Source organism: Pholis gunnellus, assembly GCF_910591455.1.
Source record: "Pholis gunnellus genome assembly, chromosome: 21".
Classification (NCBI taxonomy): Eukaryota; Metazoa; Chordata; class Actinopteri; order Perciformes; family Pholidae; genus Pholis; species Pholis gunnellus.
The window spans coordinates 753,500-776,580 of NC_136548.1; the positions used below are offsets into that span (position 1 = coordinate 753,500).

Sequence of the window (23,081 nt, forward strand, 5' to 3'; positions counted from 1 at the left end):
TCAGTATGAACTCTGTTTCACCCTCTATCTGCTCATCTGCCAGGGTCATCAGGTCTCTGCTTTGCTTTCCCTCCTTCTATGGATTCCAGATTTCTCTCCTATTTTTCTTTTCTCCGCACAACTTATTGATTCTGTAAGGATAATGGAATGTGCGTGTGTGTGTCAGGACCACCCACCCTGTCTACAGAGTAAAATACATTAACTGTCATCAGCAAACTTTACCTTTTCAAATAACCCATGGAGAGCTGCCCTTTACCTCATCAATACATTTGCAATTGCAGATCAACACGAGTACTGCAGTAAAGCTACTTATTCTTTTTACTTTAACTCAGATTTGTCAGAGTTAGATGAGAAGATCGATATATCACATGTCTGTGTGTTACATTTGGAGCTGGAGTCAGGACATAGTTAGCCTAGCTTAGCATAAAAAGTGGGAGCAGGGCTAAACTGACTCTGTCCAAAGTGAAAAAATACTAAAAACACTTAAAACACAATAATCAGCATGTTGCATTTTGTTTGTTTAATCATACAGAAGAAATGTAAATAACGTAAAATGTGTCATTTCAAAAGGAATTATTGGCAAACAGGTAAAAAAACAAAACATATCTGGTTACCTGCGCTATAGCTGGAACAGAAGTGCTGGGTGAGAGGATACATGTTTGAGAAGAAATAGTTCCAGCATGTCATGTTGACATTTTTTTTTAAAGTACTCCACTTATTTAGCACTGCATGATGTTGTTCTGACTCAATGGACAGTTTAAAAAAAAATGATGCAGCAAAACCAGATATCCTTTTTTTATTCTATGCATTATTCTTCCTCGTCAACTCCTGGTGCCTAAATCACCCACAATGCAACCAGACCAGTCTGGACACATTCCGGCATGTACCGCTATTAGCAGTTAATGAAACCGTAGGGGAGGGGCAGGCTACAGAGATGTTCTAACTCTGCACCACAAGTGTTAATCAGTGAGCTTTCGAGGTGGACAGTCAGGCTAGCTCTCTCCCACTGCTTCCAGTCTTTATGCTAAGCTATGCTAACCTTCCTCCAGCTCTGTACTTGATACACGGACAATAGATTAATCTCCATATTTTCCACTCACTCTCACATTGCAATTTAATTGAAATGAAATAAAACAAGATTCTCTGCATAACAGTTTTATTAAATAAAAAGCCCTTACAATATAACATAAGTCACTTAAATAAGTTGGGGTAAGATACAAAAGTTATATAAACAGACTCTACATTACATATGTACATAATACTATAGATACACCTCTGAGCTGATTAAAGTGTTCCATTTCTGTGTATAGTGCCTCTCGTTTAGTTTGTTCAAACAAATATATATATAAATTTATACAGATCCAATGTATTAACATCATAATATAAACTGTAAAGTACGTTCTTAAGTCATCTACAATATGTACAATTTATGCCATGTCGAAAAACCCACATTGACCAAGTCCAAAAAATCTGAATTACAAAGTATTTTCTGTTCTTGAATAAATGCAGCCTTTGATCGGTTGCTTTAGAACTTTCTAAATTCCCCAAACTCCCCATTGACTTCCTTTTACTGTAGTTCCCCCGTGGATTTGGAGGCAAAACACAGATGAGACCTTTGGGAAACCTCACTATTCGACTCTTCACTGCTTTTAGGAAACACGACCCCTCGTCATCTCTGTTTCATTTTTATACATAGCTGGTAAACTTGGTTGGCAGATTGTCCACTGGATAGACAGTAGGTCCTGTTTTCATGGTGGGTGGCCCGTTTAAAAGAGTCCAGTGACACTTTGTGACCACCTCCACCAGGAAGATCTTCAGCAGAACCTTTGCAAACTCTTTCCCCACACACATCCTGGAGCCCCCTCCAAACGGGATGTACTGGAACCTGGAAGAGTCGGCCGAGGGTTTGGTCATGAAGCGCTCCGGCTGGAAGTCTTCCTTGTTGGGGAAGATCTCTGCCACATCATGGGTGTCACAGATGCTGTAGATGACGTTCCAGCCTTTGGGAATTTGGTAACCCTGAGTTGGTGTCGGGGAAATGATCAGTAAGCAGATACAGCTTTTCAGTTGTGTCTCAATCTGCCATTTACACGTTCGCTTCACAGAGATCTTTGTTAACTTACATTGAGTTCAAAGGTCTTGAGGGCCACTCTGAAGCCTCCAGGAACAGGAGGGTTGATCCTCAGAGTCTCTTTAATGACACAGCCTGTGTATTTCAACTGCTCCAAGGCCTCAATGTTCAGACTGTGGAGTTCCATCCCCTGCTCCTCCTAAAGACAGAGACAAACTTGCATGGTAGGAGAAGCCGAGGACCAGCTCTACAGTAAAACAATGGTCATCAGACCTGGCTCCTGATCAAGGTTTAACATGCTTTGCACTAATGAATGAGAAAGCTTCACTGTGGATTACCATCTCTATGGCAAGCATAGGGTATACTAACCCTACCGTTTCATTTTTATAAAGGAATTATATTACAGTAGAGTTGTATTGTGCTTAAGCACAATCATAGTCCTCTCACTAGCTTTCTCCTCCGGAGGTTTACACAGCATCTCATGGTTTTCACCAGCAGCTAGGGTTTGTTCCGTTGTCGTGGAGATAGCTCAGATATCATCACGTGAGTTAGTATGACAACTTAGCAAACTTAATTTGTTGATGTACACCAGGGGTGGCCAACCCGCGGCTCCCGAGCCGCATGCGGCTCTTTGCCCGGTTTCATGTGGCTCTTACGTTCATATCGAAGTTTGTATTTGTGTTTTTTTAATGTGCGTGTTCGCTTCGCTTGAGTTAAATACGGTATTTTCGTCAAACGCGCATGTGCAGCCACAGATTACGTTCCTCGTCGACCCATTTAACGCCGAGACGGACTGTTTGAAAGCCCCGCTAGTCACAGATGAGGCTGCGGCTGAGTTGGAGATGATCGATCTTTGTGAGGAGGACCAACTCAAACCTGCTTTAAGGGACGGGACCATTGAGTTCTGGAAAAGTGTGCCAATGAAAAAATACCCCAATGTCAAACGGGCTGCGCTTAAGATACTGTTAATGTTTGGGTCAACATACGTCTGCGAGTCTGTTTTCTACCGTGAAACACGTGAAATCAAAGCATCGATCTGTTCTGACTGACACCCATGTGAAAGAATTGCTTCGAGTGGCAACAACGGAATACAAGCCAGATTTGAAGAGGATTGTTCAAGGCAAGGAATGCCAGAAGTCCCACTAAGTAACATGCATAGTAAAAGAAAAACACTATTGTAAATTATTATATTTTTGTTTGTGGACTTGGTTGAACTGAGAGCTTGTCTGTGTGAGACAGTGCACACAATGTTCATTGTTGAAAATGACTGGCCTGTGGTCTTAGGAGTCAATTTCTGTCATTATCATGTTGGTGTGTGACATTTACAATAAATCTGGCTGAGCAAAGGTGTGTGTGTGTGTGAGGAAGGGATAGAGTGATGCTCATGTGTATCATGTGTATGATGTGGCTCTTTGCGGTAACACAGTAAAAAATGTGGCTCTTGGTCTCTGACTGGTTGGCCACCCCTGATGTAGACCATGAGATGGGGTTGAACGTTTATGATAAGGTAGTAGGTAGACTTTTACCTTTTTTTGGTCAATTACTGTTTGCAAGGTCAGGAATGGTGTTTGCTGCTCATGCCTAAAGGTCCTCTACTGAATATTCAGAGCATTTGCAAACTTGTTGGCGCTGTTGGATGCGAGCCACCGGCTCAGCCATCACCATGTTGGGAGCCGTGCGGAGCAATAGGTATGCTCTGAAGTTTGTGTTTAGCACCTTTAATACATTTTGTTCATGATATTATAAATGAATGAGATGAAAAGTTACACCAGATTGTCTGCTTTGTCAAATGTTCATCGCAGCAACCCCTATTAAAAGGCATTAGAACAAAAACATATAGAACTTAAGTTGCACAGTGTAATTACCTTGTCCATCAGTTCCTGCCTCAGTCTATCCACAACTTCAGGGTTCAGGCCCAGGAACATGACCAGGGAGGTGGCTGTGCTGGCTGTGGTTTCATGGCCTCCAAACAACAGCTCTGTAGCAGACTCCTTAATGGCCTGGAAACAGAAATTTAGACACAATTAGTTCAGGCCCCAACTAAAAGAGTGGCTTATAAGAAGGGTGGAGGAAGCTTTTGTTAGTTTATGTGTAGTTTGACAATGTCAACGGGACGTGATCGCGTCACTACCTGCATGCTGAGCGGTTCCCCGTTCTTCTTGCTGCTGTCAATGAGCTGCTGCAGAGCGTCTCTGTGTTTGGACTCCTTGTCCGACTCCTGCACCTTCTTCTTGATGTTCTGTTCTATCTTGGAGTGGATGAAGTTCCTCGCCTTCAGACCCTGGAGGAGAGGAAGGCAGGAGGAGGCAGCGAATGAACAGAGGAGAGGTGGAAATAAGGGAGGGAAGGATGAATGGAGGGCAGAGGAGAAACACAATGTAAGAGGACTGAAAAAAAGGGTAGCGTAGCTGTAAGTGGATCATGAGTTTGTCTCTTACCCTGTACAGTCCGCTGAAGGGCACGTCGATGGGCAGAGAGAACAGATTCTTGATCATTTCCTCAAAAGCCTCCACCAGCTGCTGCTCGTCGGTCTTGATCTGCTCCGGCTCGAAGCCCAGCAGGATCCTCATGGCGATGCGGAACATCAGTCGCTTCATCTCCGGGTAGACCAGAACGCAGGAGTCCTTGGCCACCCACTCCTTTACCGCGGCCCGCACCTCCTCCTGGATGACGGGGATGTAGTGCTCCAGAGCCTCAGTGGAGAAAGCCCGCATGATGGCCTGGAGAAGGGCAGGGGCGTTAGATTTTTGGAAGCAGAAGCCCATGCGTATGGTATTATTTGACTGACAGTAGAACTTATTATGTTGCCTCAGTGCACTGCAAAGAACTCCTTATCAAGTCATTTGTCTGTAATCCAGCCCTTAAACTTTATTTCTCTTGGAGCAAAGGCAAACAATCTGCCAGAGCATTAACAAAAGTTCAAACCATATTAAGTGCAAATCTATACATTTTAAGTATTTTTTTAAAAATCAGCTCCATCAACTCCAGTGCAGTAACCTGCGTTTGATTTGTATTTGGACACAGACATTACTTTATGGACAATCCTTTGAGAAACTGCACACACTGACTGTCACTATTTCAAAAATAATAACGTTTTTAGGATTCAATGATCAGAAATTACCATAGCTACTTATTTGTTCAGTAATTAATCATCAGACACAGTATTGATAAGACTAGCCTATTCATTATTAAATTAATAAAACAAAATAAAAAAGATGTTAGTTGCTGTGCTCCCTAATAAATTATACAAGAGGAAGAAAATAATGCAGGATATATGCTCCTCCTTATACTGATGTACTTAAAGCAGCCATGAAATTGCTTAAAAAGGACAACGTGTCAATAACATGGGTTATTTAAAAAGCGAATGGTAGTTTCAGGCTGTACTGATTCTACATCCACTGACGACGGTTTCAAATGAAATCACAACTCACCTTTTTCTTGGTCTTGTGCTGGGCTCCGTGCATGTTGGACAGCGTGTCCGAGCCCAAGATGGTGCGCACGGACGCGGGCCACTGCACGGACACGAGCCGGTGCTCCCCCAGCAGAATCTGCCGGACGTTATCCGCTCCGGTAACGCGCACCGTGGGGTTGCCGAAGAGGTGCGTGCGGTAGATGTAACCGTACTTCTGCCGCTTCATGCGCAGAAACTTTCTCCTCTGCAAAGGTGGACACGAACCAACGCAACATGGTGAGCAAACACAACACTGATATTATATATTGTAATTAAATACATTATTTAAAATCAACCAATAGTAGACCTACTGCGATGATAATATTATTTTTTAAATCATAACTTCTCCATTTAAATATAATCTTAAACGCTGTAGGTGCCATACATGCTGTTTGTTTTTGAAAAAAGATAACACCATCAAAACAAGTTAAACATAAATTGGTCACATTTCCTCAAAGTGTCCCGGAGCAAATCCTCATCCACGTGTGAGACAAACAGTCAGTGAACGGCGTTCTTGCGTTTACCTGGAGGATGAGCTGCAGCGTCTCTCCAATGAAAGGTAAGCCCATGGATCCGGGGGGCAGCGGCTTCGGGCAGCTCGGATCTCTGCCTCGGATCATGTAAACCTCCCACAGCTTGATCGCCACCAGGAACAGCAGGATGGGCAGCACGATGGTGCACAGGAAGGTGGCCAGCAGCGTGTTCAGGGCCATGTTGCAGCGGCTTCGGCGGCGCCTTTTTTGCTGGAGAGTTCGCGGTGCGGTTCGGGTGAAGTCGTCCGTCGGTCACGGTGACTCTCGGGCTGCTCGCCCGACGCTTTTATAGGCTGCCGTTACCTTCTCCTCCCTCAGATAAATTAGTTCACTCAAAGTTCATCTTTAATTGTGGGCTTGTCGCTCGGCCCCGCCTCCGGCCCGCACTGGCAGACTCGCCCTCGCCATTTGTTCCACGGGGGCCGCATCCTTAATCCCTACCTCCTGTTGCACGCAGACAATCCGCGGCGGATTTCAACTGAGAGAGAGAGAAAGGTGACGATTCCCTCCGAGACAATGGAGCGCGTCCCGAGACGCCTTTGTTGGCAACACGGCGGCTAGTTTACACTCTCATTACCTTTGGCTTAAGCCCCGCTTGTGGGATCAGTAATGATGCCTGCAGGGCGGCCAGCATTCAGGAGCAAAACACTTTTTAAGCAGCACCTTTTTTTAGCCGCTTCAGCAAATGGGAAAAGAAGAATGTCTTAATCCTTCTCCCCATGGCTCTCACTGCTACCATTCAACTGAGACTTTTTAATTTAGTTTAGTTTCACTTTACGTGCGCGCGCACACGCACACACTTTGAATGATTTGATGAGGGTGCACACAGATTTCACCGCGTGGCTGTCATTATTCATACCGCCCCGGTTGCCTTCACGATGTATCACTATAAAAATAGGACGATCTGACACTCCCCTCTGCTCTCAGTCCGCTTTCAGGTTGAACCCTCTTCCTTTCTCTTTCTCTCTCTCTCTCTATCTCTCTCTCTCTCTCTCTCTCTCTCTCTCTCTCTCTCTCTCTCTCTCTCTCTCTCTCTCTCTCTCTCTCTCTCTCTCTCTCCCCTCCTGAGTGTGTGTGTGTGTTGTTATAAAAATGATATCTCTCAGCGGGTTCAAACTTGGGTCAGTAGAGACGGGCGGAGACACGTGCTCGCTCGCACGCACGCGCAGGCAGGCAAGGTTATCCCCGGGCTACGCCGCAGCAGAGAGAGCGAGAAGGCGCTCATCTGCCGAGCCACCACATCCTCACTCTGCATTTGGTCTGTTTTTTCTTTTTACGACCTGCCATAACGACAGGACGTGTGTTTAGGTAGGTAGGTAGGTGTGTGTGTGTGTGTGTGTGTGTGTGTGTGTGTGTGTGTGTGTGTGTGTGTGTGTGTGTGTGCGTGGCAGGGTCTGTCAGAGTGAGATAGTTTGGCTGCTGCTGCTTACAACGACGCATTACATCAGGGGTCTCAAACTCAAGGCCAATTAAAAGTTAGACTTGATAATAAAAATATCCCCATAGACGAAATAATGAGATAGAAAGTCGAAGTTATGAGATAGAAAGTCATAATTATGAGACACAACAGTCATAGAAGCAGCTCTTTGGCTGGTTACCCTACATTTGACATATAAATGTATTGTGAGTACATTGAAGACTACTTTAAACGTGGCTTTACAACACATGAAATACTTCACATGGGATTGTGCAAACGCACCCTTGAAAGGATTTTAAGCATTGAACAAAGTTATTGTAATAAGTTGTGTTTGATATTTGTCTTTGCTATTTTCTTTAAAAGTTTGATCTTTGATAGAGTAATGTGTGTTTCTTAATCCTAAATTAAAAGGATTTAAGTTATTATAACAGAAATGTGCTTAAATATATTTTTACATTTATATAACTGCATGTACAATATTGTTACACTTGAATAAACGATAATCAAATGCAGAGACAGTTATTTACCAATATATTAGGAGTAGTTACAGTTACACAGTCTTACATTTACAACCGGCCCTTTGAGGGCGACCGTGATGCTGATGTGGCCCAGAGTGAAGATGAGTGTGAGACCCCTGCTCTACATGGATGGATCTGGCTGTTCTGGCTGACTGTGTGCTTATGTTGTTGTGTTGTTTTTTTAAAAGACAGCGCCCCGAAGTTCACCCCGGTGAGAAGAGACGGCAACTTCCTGAACATTTTCCTATAAAGTTTCATGGAAGGAACTCTGCAAACTGGTGCCGAGCAGGCAAATAGTTTATGTTTCCAGTTTTTATAGAGATTTTAATTAGAAGAGATTTCTCTATTCTAATAAAATTAGCAGGAAATATAATCAAACAAATAACTAAATATATAACACTTAAACAATCAAAGTAAATCAAATGGTCTGCACTTGTGTAGGGAGTGGAATACAGTCGAGAACAGCAAAGCATTTAATATGAATACGGTTAGTTTGATACAGTATTTCATCTGATTGACGGGAGGGTTAGGGGCTTAAAAGACAGAGATGAGCTCTGACAACTCTGAACCAAACGATAAAAGTAAAGGTCTAGCGCTAAAATACAAAATATTTCATGACAAACGTATTTGTTCAACAACAATATTAATGTACAAGTCCCTGTTTACCCTCTGCGTTCAGACAGACAGCAGTGGGTGATGCATGTTCAGGGTGAATGGGTTCCAGCTGGTCATGCTGGAGCTGGCGAGATTTTCTCATCACAATGTGAATGTGTGAAACAGGATTCTGCTGTTCAGGTGTGATAAAGCAGGGAGGGGAAGGGGAGCGAGTGGGCGGGCGAAGGGAGGTTCAAGTGTGGAGAATGATTCCTGAGTCTACACCTCACCATGCTGCTCCATAAACTCACCGTAAATATGCTGATCAGCTGCTGCACGCTGCTGGAGAAATCTACACCTTCACTGCGGTCACATGCACAATTCATACTGTGACCGTAAAGGTAAACTCTGAGATATGTAGCCTGCCTCATTGTCAGGTCAAAAGCTTCCCTTATAGTCTAGAAATATCATATCATCTCATTGGCAGAATGCGGTGAGATGAGCACTTTCATGCTCCCCAGGGGATGAACCTTTACATTCTATGACATTTCTAACAGCAGCACACGTCACCTTCACACACATCTCATAATCTAACAGACAGTTTGTAATTCGTTTACTGATCATGTTCACATTCCCCAGAGGATGAACCCATTTGATTTTAATGACCTGATAATTATATTTCCCCAGAGCACCACCATCACTACAAACATCATTTGCACCATGGTCTCTATTCTGCAAACACTGAAGGTTGAGGAAAAGTATAAAGTGTTGCATTTCCTTGTATTCTCTATTTTAGTTCTTTAACTGTGTTATCAACTAATGTATTCAGTTTTACTTTTTAGTCTTGTCTGATGCTCTTTTATTGCCTTATGTCAGATTTGGGGCATCATTCAGTACACCTGAGGTTAAGATGAAGTACACCAGTGGTTGAAAAAGTGCGAATCCTTTACTCGAGTAGAAATATCAGAATGGGAAACCTCTTTAAAAGTAGCAACATATTTCCAAAACTATCGGGAAAACCTATAGTTTGCAGCAATGTATCATATGAGCGTATTATGTATTTCGTAGTTTAAACATTAGTCTCCATAGAAAGTAGTAGAGCTACATTGTATGAAGTGAGCGACAGTATAGATATATCAAAACAAATGCTCACCTATCAGAAACATAAAACTAGTATTAAATAAAGTACACGAGTAGCTGTAAGTAGTTACTTTCCATCTGTGCTCAGGCAGCACGTGTCTGTTCTAGAACTATCACAGCTGATAAATTCACCATGACATCTGTTAATGTGTTTACTGTTATCATAACACACACACACACACACACACACACCTACAGAGAGCACGCATTCAGCACAAGTGCAGAGGCACACATGTTTGTATCTCCTCCCCCAGCTCACACACTGGCTGACCTGCTTGTAACCCTGACATCTCAGTGAACTCTCACGCTCAACCAAGTTCACTGTCCATCAAACAGAGAGGGAGGGAGAGATAGAGAGAGGGGGCGAGAGAGAAAACAGAGATAGTGAGAGAGAGAGAGAGAGGGGGGGGGGAGAAAACAGAGATAATGAGAGAGAGAGAGAGAGGGGGGGGGGGAGAAAACAGAGATAGTGAGAGAGAGAGAAAACAGAGATAGTGAGAGAGAGAGAGTGAGGGGGGGGGGAGAAAACAGAGATAATGAGAGAGAGAGAGAGAGGGGGGGGGGAAAACAGAGATAGTGAGAGAGAGAGAAAACAGAGAGAGGGAGAGAGAGAGAGAAAGAGAGAGAGAGAAAACAGAGAGAGTGAGAGAGAGAGAAAGAGAGAGAGAAAACAGAGAGAGGGAGAGAGAGAGAGAGAAAACAGAGAGAGGGAGAGAGAGAGAGAAAGAGAGATAGAGAGAAAACAGAGAGAGGGGGAAAGGGAGAAACAGAAATGGAGAGAGGGAGAATTTGAAAAAATTAAAATAATTAAACAGCAAAAGGATTGTCCCGTACAGACCCGCCGTCTACTCTGGAGGATTTCTGCAAATGTTTTAGATTACTTATAAGGGTTGAAGATTCACAATGTTTTTGAAAGAGGAGGCTGTCGGAGCTTTACGTTACGGTTACAGACACAAATGAGGAAGGCTGGAGAAGAGTAGAGAAGAGAGGCCGTGATGTGCCAACGGTGTTCGTCTCGCCCATGGAACCGCTACTTCATGTCACGTTTCCTGGCGTATCAGCCGACTCAAACTCGGTGGAGTTGGGCAGATTCAAAGTTCTGTACCCGGGAAAAGGTTCTGAGCTTTCACTAGTGCTGCATGTAAAACCTTCTCCTTCATGCACTCAAATTCCCCAGGCTTGGAGAGGCAATGGACAGCAGCTTTGCTTCTTCGTCCTGCCAGCCTTCAGCACCGGTAACGTTCTTAGCCCCTCCAGAAGTCTTAGAGATTACACACACGACTCCTCTGACAACTGCCGTGGTGTCTTCCAGTCCAATCCGTCTGTTTGTCTCAGGTGGCCCAGTGTCACGATGCCAGCACTGCAGGGTCCCCGAGTCGATGCTGCCAAGTAGGCAATCAATATGTATGATACGTCTCCCCTGATATCACTGTCATCGCTCTTTTGTTGATGAATGATGAAGAATACCGCAGCCAGGTGCGAGCTAAGTAGGCCTGCATTAACACCGGCTTACAACACACTTTATGGTAACTTGGTAACTCTTCTTGACTTCTGGGATTTGTAGTTTGAGGTGCAAATCTGCGGTGCATTCCCAGCAGGAGGAGGTCAGAGGTAGTGTCAGGCTGCTGGTTCAGCACGGGGTCACTCGCTGTTTGTCCACTGACATCATTCTTTGTCTCTCACTGTAGAAACTCAATAGAAGTAAGTGAAAAAGCAATTCCAACAACTAGAGTGCCAAATGGTTAGACCATGCCTCCATAATTTGCTGGTGGTCCAGAGACACCAGTGTGTTTTCAAGTCAAGTTAGTTTCAAAGGAAACATTCTTAGAGATAGAATGAGCTGGTCTCCAGGCCTCATTCCGTTCATCATTACCTATTTACTTAATATTTAAATAAGACATCCAGTACGCATTCATCCCAGTGGGAAACACTGGATGGCAACTGAAATGGGGAGAATGCTGAATTCATCTCTGTGAATGATCAAACCCTTTATTGTTATATAGATTGGCACATCTGTGTTGACCTCCCGCTCTTAATCTCATGCCCTTTTATAGATGGAAGGATTCAATGGCTATGAGAAGATAAAACAGACTGAGATACAGTCACTATGATACTGGTACATGTGTAGGTCAGACCATGTCAATGTGCTCCCGGGTCTCCTCCTCCTCCCCTGTCTGCCCGCTGTATTGTTGAAGTGAATGTGAAAGCTGTTTACTGCCTTGTTAAAGTGTTTGATCCCTGCTCTAGAATACTTGTCACTCCTGCTGACTTGCAGGAAGGATGCCCCCCCGCCTCACACAATGCCTCGACACAGGAACGTAATGTCTGCTGGTTTTCACCCACACATAATTTATTCAGAGTGCAAACGTGCAGCGGCTCAACATTGATGTTTGCTCTTTAAAATTGTTTGTAATTGAGATCCAGGTTTGTTTTTAATCAAGGCTACTCCTGGGAGCCGGTGTGACATCATGATCACACGTTGTAATTTGGATTATTAGTGGTGAACTTCAAAATGCATAAAATAACCGCTATTTTACGTGTGGGCTTTGTGTGAATATTTAAAAGGTTATAGGTTATATAAATATGCAAAAGCATCACTGTTGTAGGCTGTGAGTAAAGGCTGGCAAGCTGCCCATGTGGCCTAAAAGATATATTATAATAATATTAACATATTTTAAATCAGATAATTGGACTGTGTGGCGTATCCTATTCCACCCTGTCAGATCACACCTACAGTTTAATAGTGCACACACAGTTTTCTTCTCTCAAATGTATGATTTTATAATCTCAGAGAATATTGAAGATGTTTTTTTTCTTGTAAAGTTGCGAGCTGTTTTCTCCTAAATTTCTGACTATATCTCCAACTTCTAACTAAGTTCTTTCTCAGATTGTTTCCCCCGTCATCCGGCTTTTTACATTTTTTTTACCTTGAATGGCCCAATACGACGTTGGCATGCAGTGAAGTATTCTGAACCTTTGCTTCAGTAAAAGTAGTTTAAATAAAAGATACTCCATTACAAGTAAAAGTCCAGTATTCCAATGTCACCTATCTACAAGTGCAGAAGTATTATCAGTAAAATATACTTAAAGAATTCAATTACTTGTTGGATAAAAAAATTAAAGAAAAATTATTTCCATTTCCATTTATTTAATTGAATATTGAACTGAACACAAAATGAAAAGGAAAGGAAGAGTTACATTAAAAAGTGCAGATTTAACCTAATACTCTCTTACAACCAACCAAATAAGTCAAGTCTGATTGGCGCAAATCAGACAGAATGTAATTTCCCACAACTTAAGGCAAAGCGGGAAATAAATGACATCTGCATGTAAATATTTATATGTGATGAAAACTGTTAGTTGTGACAAATCATTGCTGTTGCAAAACTGCATTTTCTGCTGCTGAGGTCATGAGAACCTTGGTTTCAGAGTACAGAGAGTATGTGCTTTCTTTTGTCAAAATGTTATTTTAAATAAACATCCCTCCTACCACACAATGTCTCAATTCAATCTCAATGTATTCATAGCGTCAAACCCTAACAGAAGTTATCTCAAGACACCTCTATATAGAGCAGGTCTAGACCGTACTCTAGGATTTATAGAGACCCAACATTTCCCCACAAGCAAGCACTGGGGCCACAATGGCAAGAGAAAAGTCCCCTAAAAGAAATAACCTCAAAGAGACAGAATACGAACACACAGAGACACAAAACATCTACAAAGTTTAGCTAAATGACCAAAAAGAGACATGAAAAACGAATTCCAAGAGACACAAAATGTCACCAAAAAAGAGACATCAAATGAAAAAAAAGAACAGAAAGATGTCTCTGAATCTGTGGCTCTTGTTCTTATGTTGGAGGGTTGGGGGCCCTTCACATGTCTGTGCTCGGGGCCCAATGTCTCATAATCCGTCCATGAGTTCTCCTAAATATCAGCACAAACCGGACTTTTTACAAAGTTGATGATAAACTTTTACACTTCGACCTTACAGTTGGACCAAAGATGCATCATCCTGAGCATTTGTGATTAGTTGTGGTTTGTGGGTGTGTTTGGTGAGCGCTGAGAGGCAAATCCACCTCACAGATGGAGGAAGTGTATGTGAAAGAAGGGTCACAATGTTCGAGAAGAGCAGTGGAAGAATGTAACAAGACAGTAGATCTGAGTGTAGTATTAGTAACCCTATGGGGAAAACAAACACATTTCTGTCAATATGTGTGTGTGTGTGTGTGTTGGCAGGGTGGCTGCTGTCCAGTGATAATAGAGCTCTCCAAATGTCTCTCGCCTCATTACATCTACGGCGACAGGGATCCTCGCATTCAAGCGCTGACCCGGGCCAAAGTTCACTTGCTGTTTCCCAGTTAGCGTGTGCGCGGTGGGACACAGCGAGGCTCCGAGGGTGAGATATAAGATGACAAGAAAACCTTCACAGAACAAGTGACGCTTCTGTCTTTGTGTGAGTGTGAGAGAGAGGAAGAGGGAGGGGTAGAGCACCCATAACTAGGTTGAGACTGGTGGTTCATTTAAAGATGAGGCACACTCAGTGGCTTTAAAGGGTCAGTTCACCCGCATTAAAAACATTTTCTCAATTACCTTATTTAATGAATTAATTAACAACAGGTTAGCCGCCTGGTTGTATAGCTTAAATGTGGTAAATGCAAATGAGAAACCCGAGCTTCAAAGTAAGTAAGTAAAAAAAGACAGGACAAAGAGTGGATTGGATGAAAACTGTGCCAACATTGCTCAACCTAAGTTACGTATGTCTCTGGAAACACAAACGAGCCAAACCAGTGAATACACTGAAAGGATTAAAGTTCTAAGACAAAAACAGGGAACACTCCTAGACTGGACAACGCCGCGCTAGCTTCCTGTCAATCACAGTAAGCCCCGCCCTAAAGCATGCTCCTCTTTATGGTCTGTTTGACTCTAAATGGACCATCATTTACTAAATGAACATCCTGCTGTATTGAAGAAGACTTGAAACTAGAGATTGAGACCATAAACTCATGTTTACAATGTTTACTGAGGTAATGAATCAAGAGAGAAGTAGAGTCATTTTCTCATAGACTTCTATACAACCAGAGGAGTCGCCACCTGATGGCCACTAGAGAGAATGCAGGTTTTAAAACACTTGCTCGTTAGCTTCACTTTTCAGACCCGGAGATTGACGCTTGGCTACATTTTGTTGAAGAGAAAGCTGCTGGACAGACAAACAGACTGATCAGTCAAGCACACATTATTGTTGAATAAACTTTTATTACAGCACACAAAATAAAAACACCAAATTTAGGAAAACACCATCTCAGTCAGGGTGTCTCACTGAGAACAATGACAAAGGTAAAGCAAGGATTCCTTTGGATATCAAAATGTACCCTCTCTCCACTGCTGTGGAAGGCAAAAAATACCTCACTATCTTTAAATCCATCGAAATAATCATTGGCAAACAAGCGGCATTATGAAAAACTTTGATTTGTGCCATTATACCAGGAACCTGTTGAAATGCTGCTAAATCAAAAGACCACAGATTGATTCATTTTGAGTTTTGTGAGCGCATTCACACGTTTTCTTTTGTTGTCTCACATGCGAGTTTATGTGACACATTGTATACTAATGAAAATATATTTAAACATTTACTTCAAATGCAGAGAGCCAGGCCTTTATTCAGAATTCTAAAGTAAATCGTCCCATATGATAAAACTCTGTTACATCTATATACAACCAATTAGCAACAGCAAATACATTCTGAAGGAAATGGACTCCGCTTTCTATGAACATGAGGATAATTCATTGCTTCATGTTAATCCAGGTATCTGGCCGGTGGCAGACTTGAATGCATTAGTAAAACATTGTATTTGTTTCCTCAAATGTAGCACTGAAAGAGTTCTTGAAATAAGTAAATAAATAAAACAACTGGAAATAAGCAGTGAAAGAAAGTATTTGTGGTAGAAAGAGAGAGTGGTGATTATGACATGACTGTTGAACTGATGGAATTAGTGATGTGAAAATGTGAGGCATTGCAATATCCTCAATGTTTCTTCACGGGCTATTATTTGTTAGGCCTGGCCCAGCTGTTATTTGAGACTTGGTCATTGTTTTATGGAACATTGGACATGAATGCACGGCCCTGTGCACAACTCCAAACTAGGAGCACCAGTTTACACCCGAGATGAACCCCAGACAGGAGTGTGCACAGAGACCCTTTGACTACAACTGAATTTGGATCGGTCCTATATTTTGGGTAACATCTTTGAGCATTTAGTTGAACTCTGTCTTTAACTACTACATATTGGAATATTACACAGGGTCTATGCTAGAATATAATATAGTTATGTTTTCATATCTTAACCATGCAAATGAGTGGAGAGAAGGTACCAACAAAAATCACTGAGCTCCTCACACTGTACTGTGTTCACCAAGTAAGCAACAAACGCAAACTCTTATTAATTACATATTTACCTAGGTGTTGATGGAGGTACATATTACAGTGTCAACCTCCAATTATGTTTGTTGCAGACAGACTGCTGCAATATTTTCTTTACAAAATATGCAGTATATACATTGGCATTTACAAAAAAAGGCAAAAAAAAGAATTCAACTTTCAGTGCAAAACTGCCTGCTGAAAAAGGAGCACAGACCCAAAACATAAACAGAATAGAATAGAAACTGTCTCATTACAAAATGTTTGTCATCAATAGTCATGTGCAGGTTTTAGATAAGCATCAACCTGCCTGCAAGGCTGTAAAGCCGCCAATTCATTATTGCTGTGCTTTGTAAATATACATGGTTATAAGATTCTAAAGCTTCATTTCACCCTGAGGAACAAAAAGAATTTAGAATGCAATTTATTAAACTTTTAAATATATATATGTAAATATAATCACCAACAACATAATTTGCCATGTGGGCCTTGTTTTCTTGTAAGCGTGAATCAAGTAGTTTGAGTGGGTTGTAAGACAAAACTGCAGTCAACGTCACTAAATAGTGCCCTAACCCTACAACTGACAGGATTTACAGAGGGAGGAAGAGGGCATGCACTGATGTCACCGTGATGTCACCGTGATGTCACCCGACCACCCTCACAGCCACGCTGCTGGGCTGCTATGAATGAGTACAGCTGTGATACTGGGTGGAAAACAAACTTCTTTTAAAGTCTTGGACAGGTAATGGTCATCAGAGTAACAATGACAGCCAGTTGGTCTGTGGATGTTGAAACGTTTGACCCCATTAACATGTGATCTGTATCTGGTTGTTGGCATAGCTGCGAGTGTACGCATATTAACCTTATGAGTTTGCCAACGTTAGCTAGCTATATAGCTAATGATAATGTTGTTAGCAAACTAACGTTAACTTTAGCTGAAATGATAAACTATAAGCATTTTTTTGCTGCTCAACGTTACGTTACCTAACTTAAAGTTACAGTTATGTCACACTATTACGGTTGTATTGTTTACTTTGGTGTTGTTGATGGAGGTCAAGAGGCATAAACATAATACAATATATTAAATATAAGCTAAGTGGGCTACTTTATTTATTAAAATCAAACTTTATTTATTAAGCTTGTTAAAGCAATAGGAGAGTGTACACTACACTTGGTGTCTACGTAGGAAGCTGTTGTAAATTGTGAGCTGCTCCCTTGTAGACATGAAAACAAATGATGAAAATGATGCTGTGAGGACAAAAGGAATATAATCTAAATTTAATAAGGTAATCAGAGCCAGTGGAAAATCTTGCTAGCACTAGTGCTAGCCCGTCTGATTTCAGATTTTATCTTTTCCAAAACCCTCAAATTGTCATTTACACCTGGCTGAGATTGTACCACATTGAACCTACAATAATTTCCCATGACAGCGTGTTTTGCTTGCATTTACGCCAAACGTATCCAGATACTGATAGCATGTCAGCACCAGATCAGTTTCCTGTGACTGTGGTCAATTTCTCACATGGTGACATCAACCCTCCATTAAGATGCCTCATGCAGTGATCACTATGACACCAAAGCAAAACCCTCATCAGCTCCTTGGAGCCTTTGCTGACCACCAGTGCAGTCTGATACAATCCAGTACAACAACCTGCGATGACCAGGCTTATGTCTCCATGAATATGTGCGTTGTTGTAACAGATTGCATTATTTGGGAAATTGGTGTGTTGTGTTGTCCAAGATGGACCAAATCATTTAAAAAGCCACTTTTCAGATCTCTACCCTTGTTTTTGACATTCTGGTGTGCAGAGAACATGTGACTATTTAAACTACAATCTGGGTGTGAAAGATCCTCCATGCTCAGTCCCTGTGAGGCTCTGCCTCAGGAGCTTGGTTTAAATGCTCCATGTGAGGCAGAAAATGAGACAAACAGCAAGCAAAGTCACCAAGGAGTTCAGCAAAGCCTCACTGTTTTTCATGAACATCAGTCTTTTGAGACGTCATCATCCATCCATCTATGAGCTCAGCATCACTACACAGTGACAACAGTCGACATATTGGGACAATGAGTTGAACTGGGCTGCAACCAACAACGACTTTGATAATCGATCAATCTATTATTACTTTGATTTATCGATTATTAAACGCATAAAAACAATAAAGCTACATTTTATTATTTCCAGCATTTCTTCATAAAACAAAACGTATTATTTGTCTTCTTGTAAAATGCGAAATTACAAAAATGTATTTCAATAATTGGATATTGAGGATGCAGCCACACACTGAGGGACACCTGACTGATGGCATGAAATATTCCCAAAACGCCTTAACGTTACGATATACACTCGCTGACCTGATTTAAGCTAATTAGCGTGTAATTTGTGTTAGACTTACCAATTTTTAGGTATTCCTTAAATGTACCTATTTAATTAATACCTTCCTTCTGTTTTTGTAATAGACCAATGTAGCCAGGTGTAAACAGCTTCATCTGGGGCCCTGCTACGTTGATCCTCACAAGTTATTGTTATTTCTGCCCGTTTCGTTGTTTTTTAAAGTAGAATCTGTAATGGTGCCTCTGCACTTTACTTCGCTCTATTGTTAGTGTCTGCCTCTGCCGTTTTTCAAATGCTTACTTCAGAGATAACGGAGATAATTTGTCGCCATTTCCTGTGATTCGTCCTATGGGCTGTCTTACTGCCCCCGCTCTACGTGATGGTGCCACAGCGTGTTGTGAATTACAATAACTAATCCATGCTGACATTTCTGCCAAGTGCTACATGAAATTCTTATCATCTATTTGAATCGGTTTAATCAATTAGTTGTTACTGCCCTAATATGCAGTGCAACAAAACATTTTGTACGGAAAACATTTGATAAACACAAAGTGATCAATGAGGACAGAGGAGCTCTAATGGAGCTCTGAGGAGAAGTGTTAACATGTTGAATGTATAACGGGTTTTCTCCCATTCCCTTGCGGTGCAGAGTATTGACCTTTGACCTCATTGTCCCAGTACTTGTCCCCGTCACTCCCTCTGCAGATACAATCATTACACTCACCAATGTACAAAACATAGTTTGTCTCATCACAGCCATTAAAAATACTTTACAAACATCTTACTGTTCCTGTGAAGAGTCCAGTAAAGTGTTTAGTATGTGTGTGTTATTTACATTGAGTATTTAGTGTGTGTTCCCTGCATGCCTTGTACAGTGAGTGTATTACTGTGCCTTTATGTGTGTCTGTGTGTGTGTATAAGCGGCCTATCTGTCCCTTTTTTTGAGTCCATGTGTGTGTGTGTGAATTCCCCCATGTTATCACTTCATCTCCATCCTCTGTGAGCATCTTGGCAGTTCAGTGTGTGCATGTCACTGTGACGCACATGTCTCTCCTGTGTGTGTGTGTGTGTGTGTGTGTTTAGGAGGACATGCCGTTGACCAGGCTCCTCAGCTGTTTGACCACAGTCTCTATCAGTTTCTGTTTGTCTCTGTCGTTCTTCCTGAACTGAGAGAAGATGTTGTTCTTCTTACTGGTGTCCTTCATCCTGTATAGAAAGAGAGACAGAGAGTGTCTAAGAGACAGGTTGTGATGACTCAGTGATGTACTCACTTGCCTGTTGCCATCAGAATTCAATCTGGATTGGCAGGATAAACTAACAACTTCTCAACTGGTGAAGATGAAAGACTTTTCTTTTGCAGACGGACACATTTAGGGTGCTACTTTACTTAACTAACAGATATCGCCATAAAACTTTCCCAGTTGATTATTTATATTAAGACTATTTTTGTATTACATGTTTTCTGAAGCGTTATGTTTAAAACAAACTCTGGGCCCTGTTTCAGAAAGCAGGACTAACGAACTGAGCCTAAGCCTGAACTCGGATGAAAACTCCATTCCAGAACTGCTGATCGAAGTTTGTTCATTTAACTCTGAGCTCCTCAGCAATGGAGTGCCTAGACAGGGCCTCCATTTGAATCCAGCGGACGTAAAGATATTAATGCATGTAAACTATATGAGCAGGTCAGTTCCCTCTCTTTCTGAAACTAAAAACCCAGAGTGTCCCTCATTTCAGCACTCAAAGAGTTTTCACTCAGCTTGCTTTCTGAATCTAATTCCTAAATTCACCAAAAGTCAGCCTTCAGTAGCTCTTACATACACCAAACTCTACAGTTTCATTCCTCTCTATATTCTGAAGGTTTTTCTAAACTTCTCTGTTTGAGCTGATTAAGTAAGTTGTGATGAGGTTCAAGCAGGAAATAACTTAAATTCAAGGTCAAAAACATTACACCTTAAGTCACTATTATACCAAGTTACAGAGACCAGCTCTATACTATAGAGGAGGTAGAACCATGTTGAGATTATCAGAGCATGCATGGAGAAGAGCAACAGAAAGCAGTGAGGAAGCTGCACCTACCCCCTGTAGACTCTGAGCAGCAGCAGCAGAAAAACAGCAGAGAGAAGGAGATTTAGGGGAACAGCAACGATTCAACCAAAACAAGACAAATTCATAGGGTTCTCATAAATTACAAGCAAGAGTTATTGTAATGAAGGGCTGTTAATGTGAAAGATGGTGGTACAATGTTCATTAGAAACTTAGAACCTTTTTTTTGTTAACTTTCAAAAAAACCTAATTTTCTCTTTAACTCCACACCAAGTGGACGATAAAGTGATTTTGACAGTGGCGGGCCGTCAGGGCCTGCAAAGTCTTCTCTGCTGGCCTAAACAGAATCACAAAGTTATAACTATTTTATAATTTAATATTTTTTCTTAAATACACTACATGTATTATAATTTATAAAAATATTTTTCCCATTATCTTATTTTCTCATTGCACAGTTACTGTGCTCCTCAGTTGCTCTGCTTCCAGTGCAGCTTGTTTTAAGTAGAGCTTTTATCCAATCAGATTTCACCTCTGTGTCTCTGGGTAGAAGAGAGGCCCCAGGCCTGCAGACTCACCAGTGCCTCCATGTACAGGTTAAGTGAATGGAGACGATATTGTTGATTGGCATAGTCTTCAACCAATCAGATCTTTAGTTTGAGATTCTTGGACGCGCCAGAGTGGCCTGCTGGCCTACAGCTACATCAGCATTAGCAGCAGCGCTGCAGTGAGATTCTGTGCTGTGATTGGTCAGTGGGCGAGCACGTGACTATTTTGAAACGAAATTTACAGCAGAGGCTTAGTCAAGTAGTAAGAGTTCATATTGAAATATATGAATGAAATTATGATATTTTTATATCTTTTATATTTTGCTTGGTGTAGATTTTTTTTAAATTTGACCTAGCTTTGTTTTTTAACACTCAATGGCTGAAACTGGAAGATAAACGGATTTGTGAGTTGGGATTTAACCGTGGGATTAAACTCTTTGTCAACAAAGAAAAGAGGATGTGATCAGCATTTGGTAAGTCAACTGGTTCGTTTTTTTACATCTAATATCTGAATGGCCCTTGAGTGTGTGGCAGAATGCGCGTTACTGCTGTTGTTTTTCCGTTAAGCTAGTTAGCCTAGCCTCCCGGAACAGTTGCGGGGCACAGCTGTTTTTGTTCCGGTTCAGAGGTCACACAGACCGCTGTCTCCTAGTGAGAGCAGAAAACATTATATTTCCTACAATTTAAGCTTCTGCATTTTCCAAATGCACTAGTATTATTCAAACGTATTGTTCGGTTTGTAAGCCTCGTACCGAACGGTTTAATACAAATACGTAACGTTATATAGTTACAGCCCAAGAAACGAATAATAACCCTAGCTGTGGCGCCATCATGTGGTTATAAGGTGGTATTTCAGCAGTGAAGGCCCAGGTATAAAATGCACGGCCCGCCACTGGATTTTGAGCAACACATACCGTAAATATGGCGATAGATCGACCAAACAAAGCAAAAACAGCACTGTCAAACCCGATAACCGGCGACCATCCCTCTCTGCTGACTTTAGAGCAACCATCTCAACATGCGAAGTGAAGCTAGAACGCTTTCAAGGTACGGTGTCAGACCACAAAGTCAGAGGATCTCTCAGCTCAAGTCCAACGCCGGCCTACAGCATGAGCGTATACTAGCTCTGGAAACAAAAGCAGTCTTGGAACCAAATCTTTCCTTATTAGTGTCTAAAGTAAATAATGGGCATCAAGCACCCACACCAGAACATCTGTATAAACAAATGCTCCAGTGAAGCACTTCCAGCCACCTGTTTTTGAGCATAAAAAAACTAGATAAAAAAATAATTTATGACAGAAGGGGGTCGTGACATACACTAACGTGTTCCTCTCTGTAGAAGTCTGATTTCAAAGACGTGCAGTCTATGGTGTGAAAGCATCCCTCACATGCTTAGAATTTATGAAAATGTAATTCAAAGAGTAGAATTTTCCCGGGTTATTAACTATCACTGACTCTTATCAGTTTATTCTACCATACTTTAGCAGCTTTACTGGTAATATTAATGAATATTAATATTAACCTCAACAATGCAGCAATGCATATAAAGAGAATGCTAGCAAAGTAAAAACGTACCGTCAGCCAGTATTTAGCCGCTGTTTTGGGCTCCCATTCATTGTTTCGATCCAAGCTTCCCATTTTATTATCCAAGTAGGTCAACAACGCCCAACACCATCACTCCTAGAGTTGAATCGCAACCCTTAAAGCTTGGCAGGCAAAACCAGCTAGCAAGCACATCAACTATAGCAACTGAACCAAACGGGCTCACCAATTTCACATTTTATATTTCACAAGAAAGCAATGTTACCATGTGCTGTGACGTGGGGGGATGTTGACAGTGTTTCCACAACATAACCAGAATACTCTGGTCCATGGACTACCATACTAACGTTAATATGAGCCTGAACCAAACTTGGCCCATTCAGATGGCAATGTTATCTGTTTTGGGGAGATTGGATAGATAGTGGTTTATTCTCAGCTAAATGAAAATAAAGAGAATGTTGAAATCATAATCCAGGACA

At 41.7% G+C, this 23,081-nt stretch overlaps 2 protein-coding genes across 2 annotated transcripts in view; both read right to left on the reverse strand.

The window, feature by feature from the left end:
• Positions 1-1,150: 1,150 nt before the first annotated feature.
• On the reverse strand, positions 1,151-6,300 carry cyp26a1 (cytochrome P450, family 26, subfamily A, polypeptide 1). The gene is made up of 7 exons (XM_079182102.1): positions 6,047-6,300; positions 5,503-5,727; positions 4,510-4,791; positions 4,203-4,352; positions 3,937-4,071; positions 2,124-2,270; positions 1,151-2,019 (listed from the first exon to the last, which is right to left on the reverse strand). Exons 1-7 carry the CDS (start codon positions 6,233-6,235, stop codon positions 1,687-1,689), a joined length of 1,461 nt encoding a protein of 486 aa, XP_079038228.1. The 5' UTR covers positions 6,236-6,300; the 3' UTR covers positions 1,151-1,686.
• An 8,663-nt stretch (positions 6,301-14,963) lies between these two features.
• Positions 14,964-23,081, reverse strand: part of exoc6 (exocyst complex component 6) — a 57,587-nt gene continuing 49,469 nt past the window's right edge. Inside the window, exon 23 of the mRNA XM_079183338.1 lies at positions 14,964-19,678. Within this exon, the coding sequence (XP_079039464.1) occupies positions 19,552-19,678 (127 nt within the window). The 3' untranslated portion in view covers positions 14,964-19,551. The remainder of the gene's footprint in view (positions 19,679-23,081) is intronic.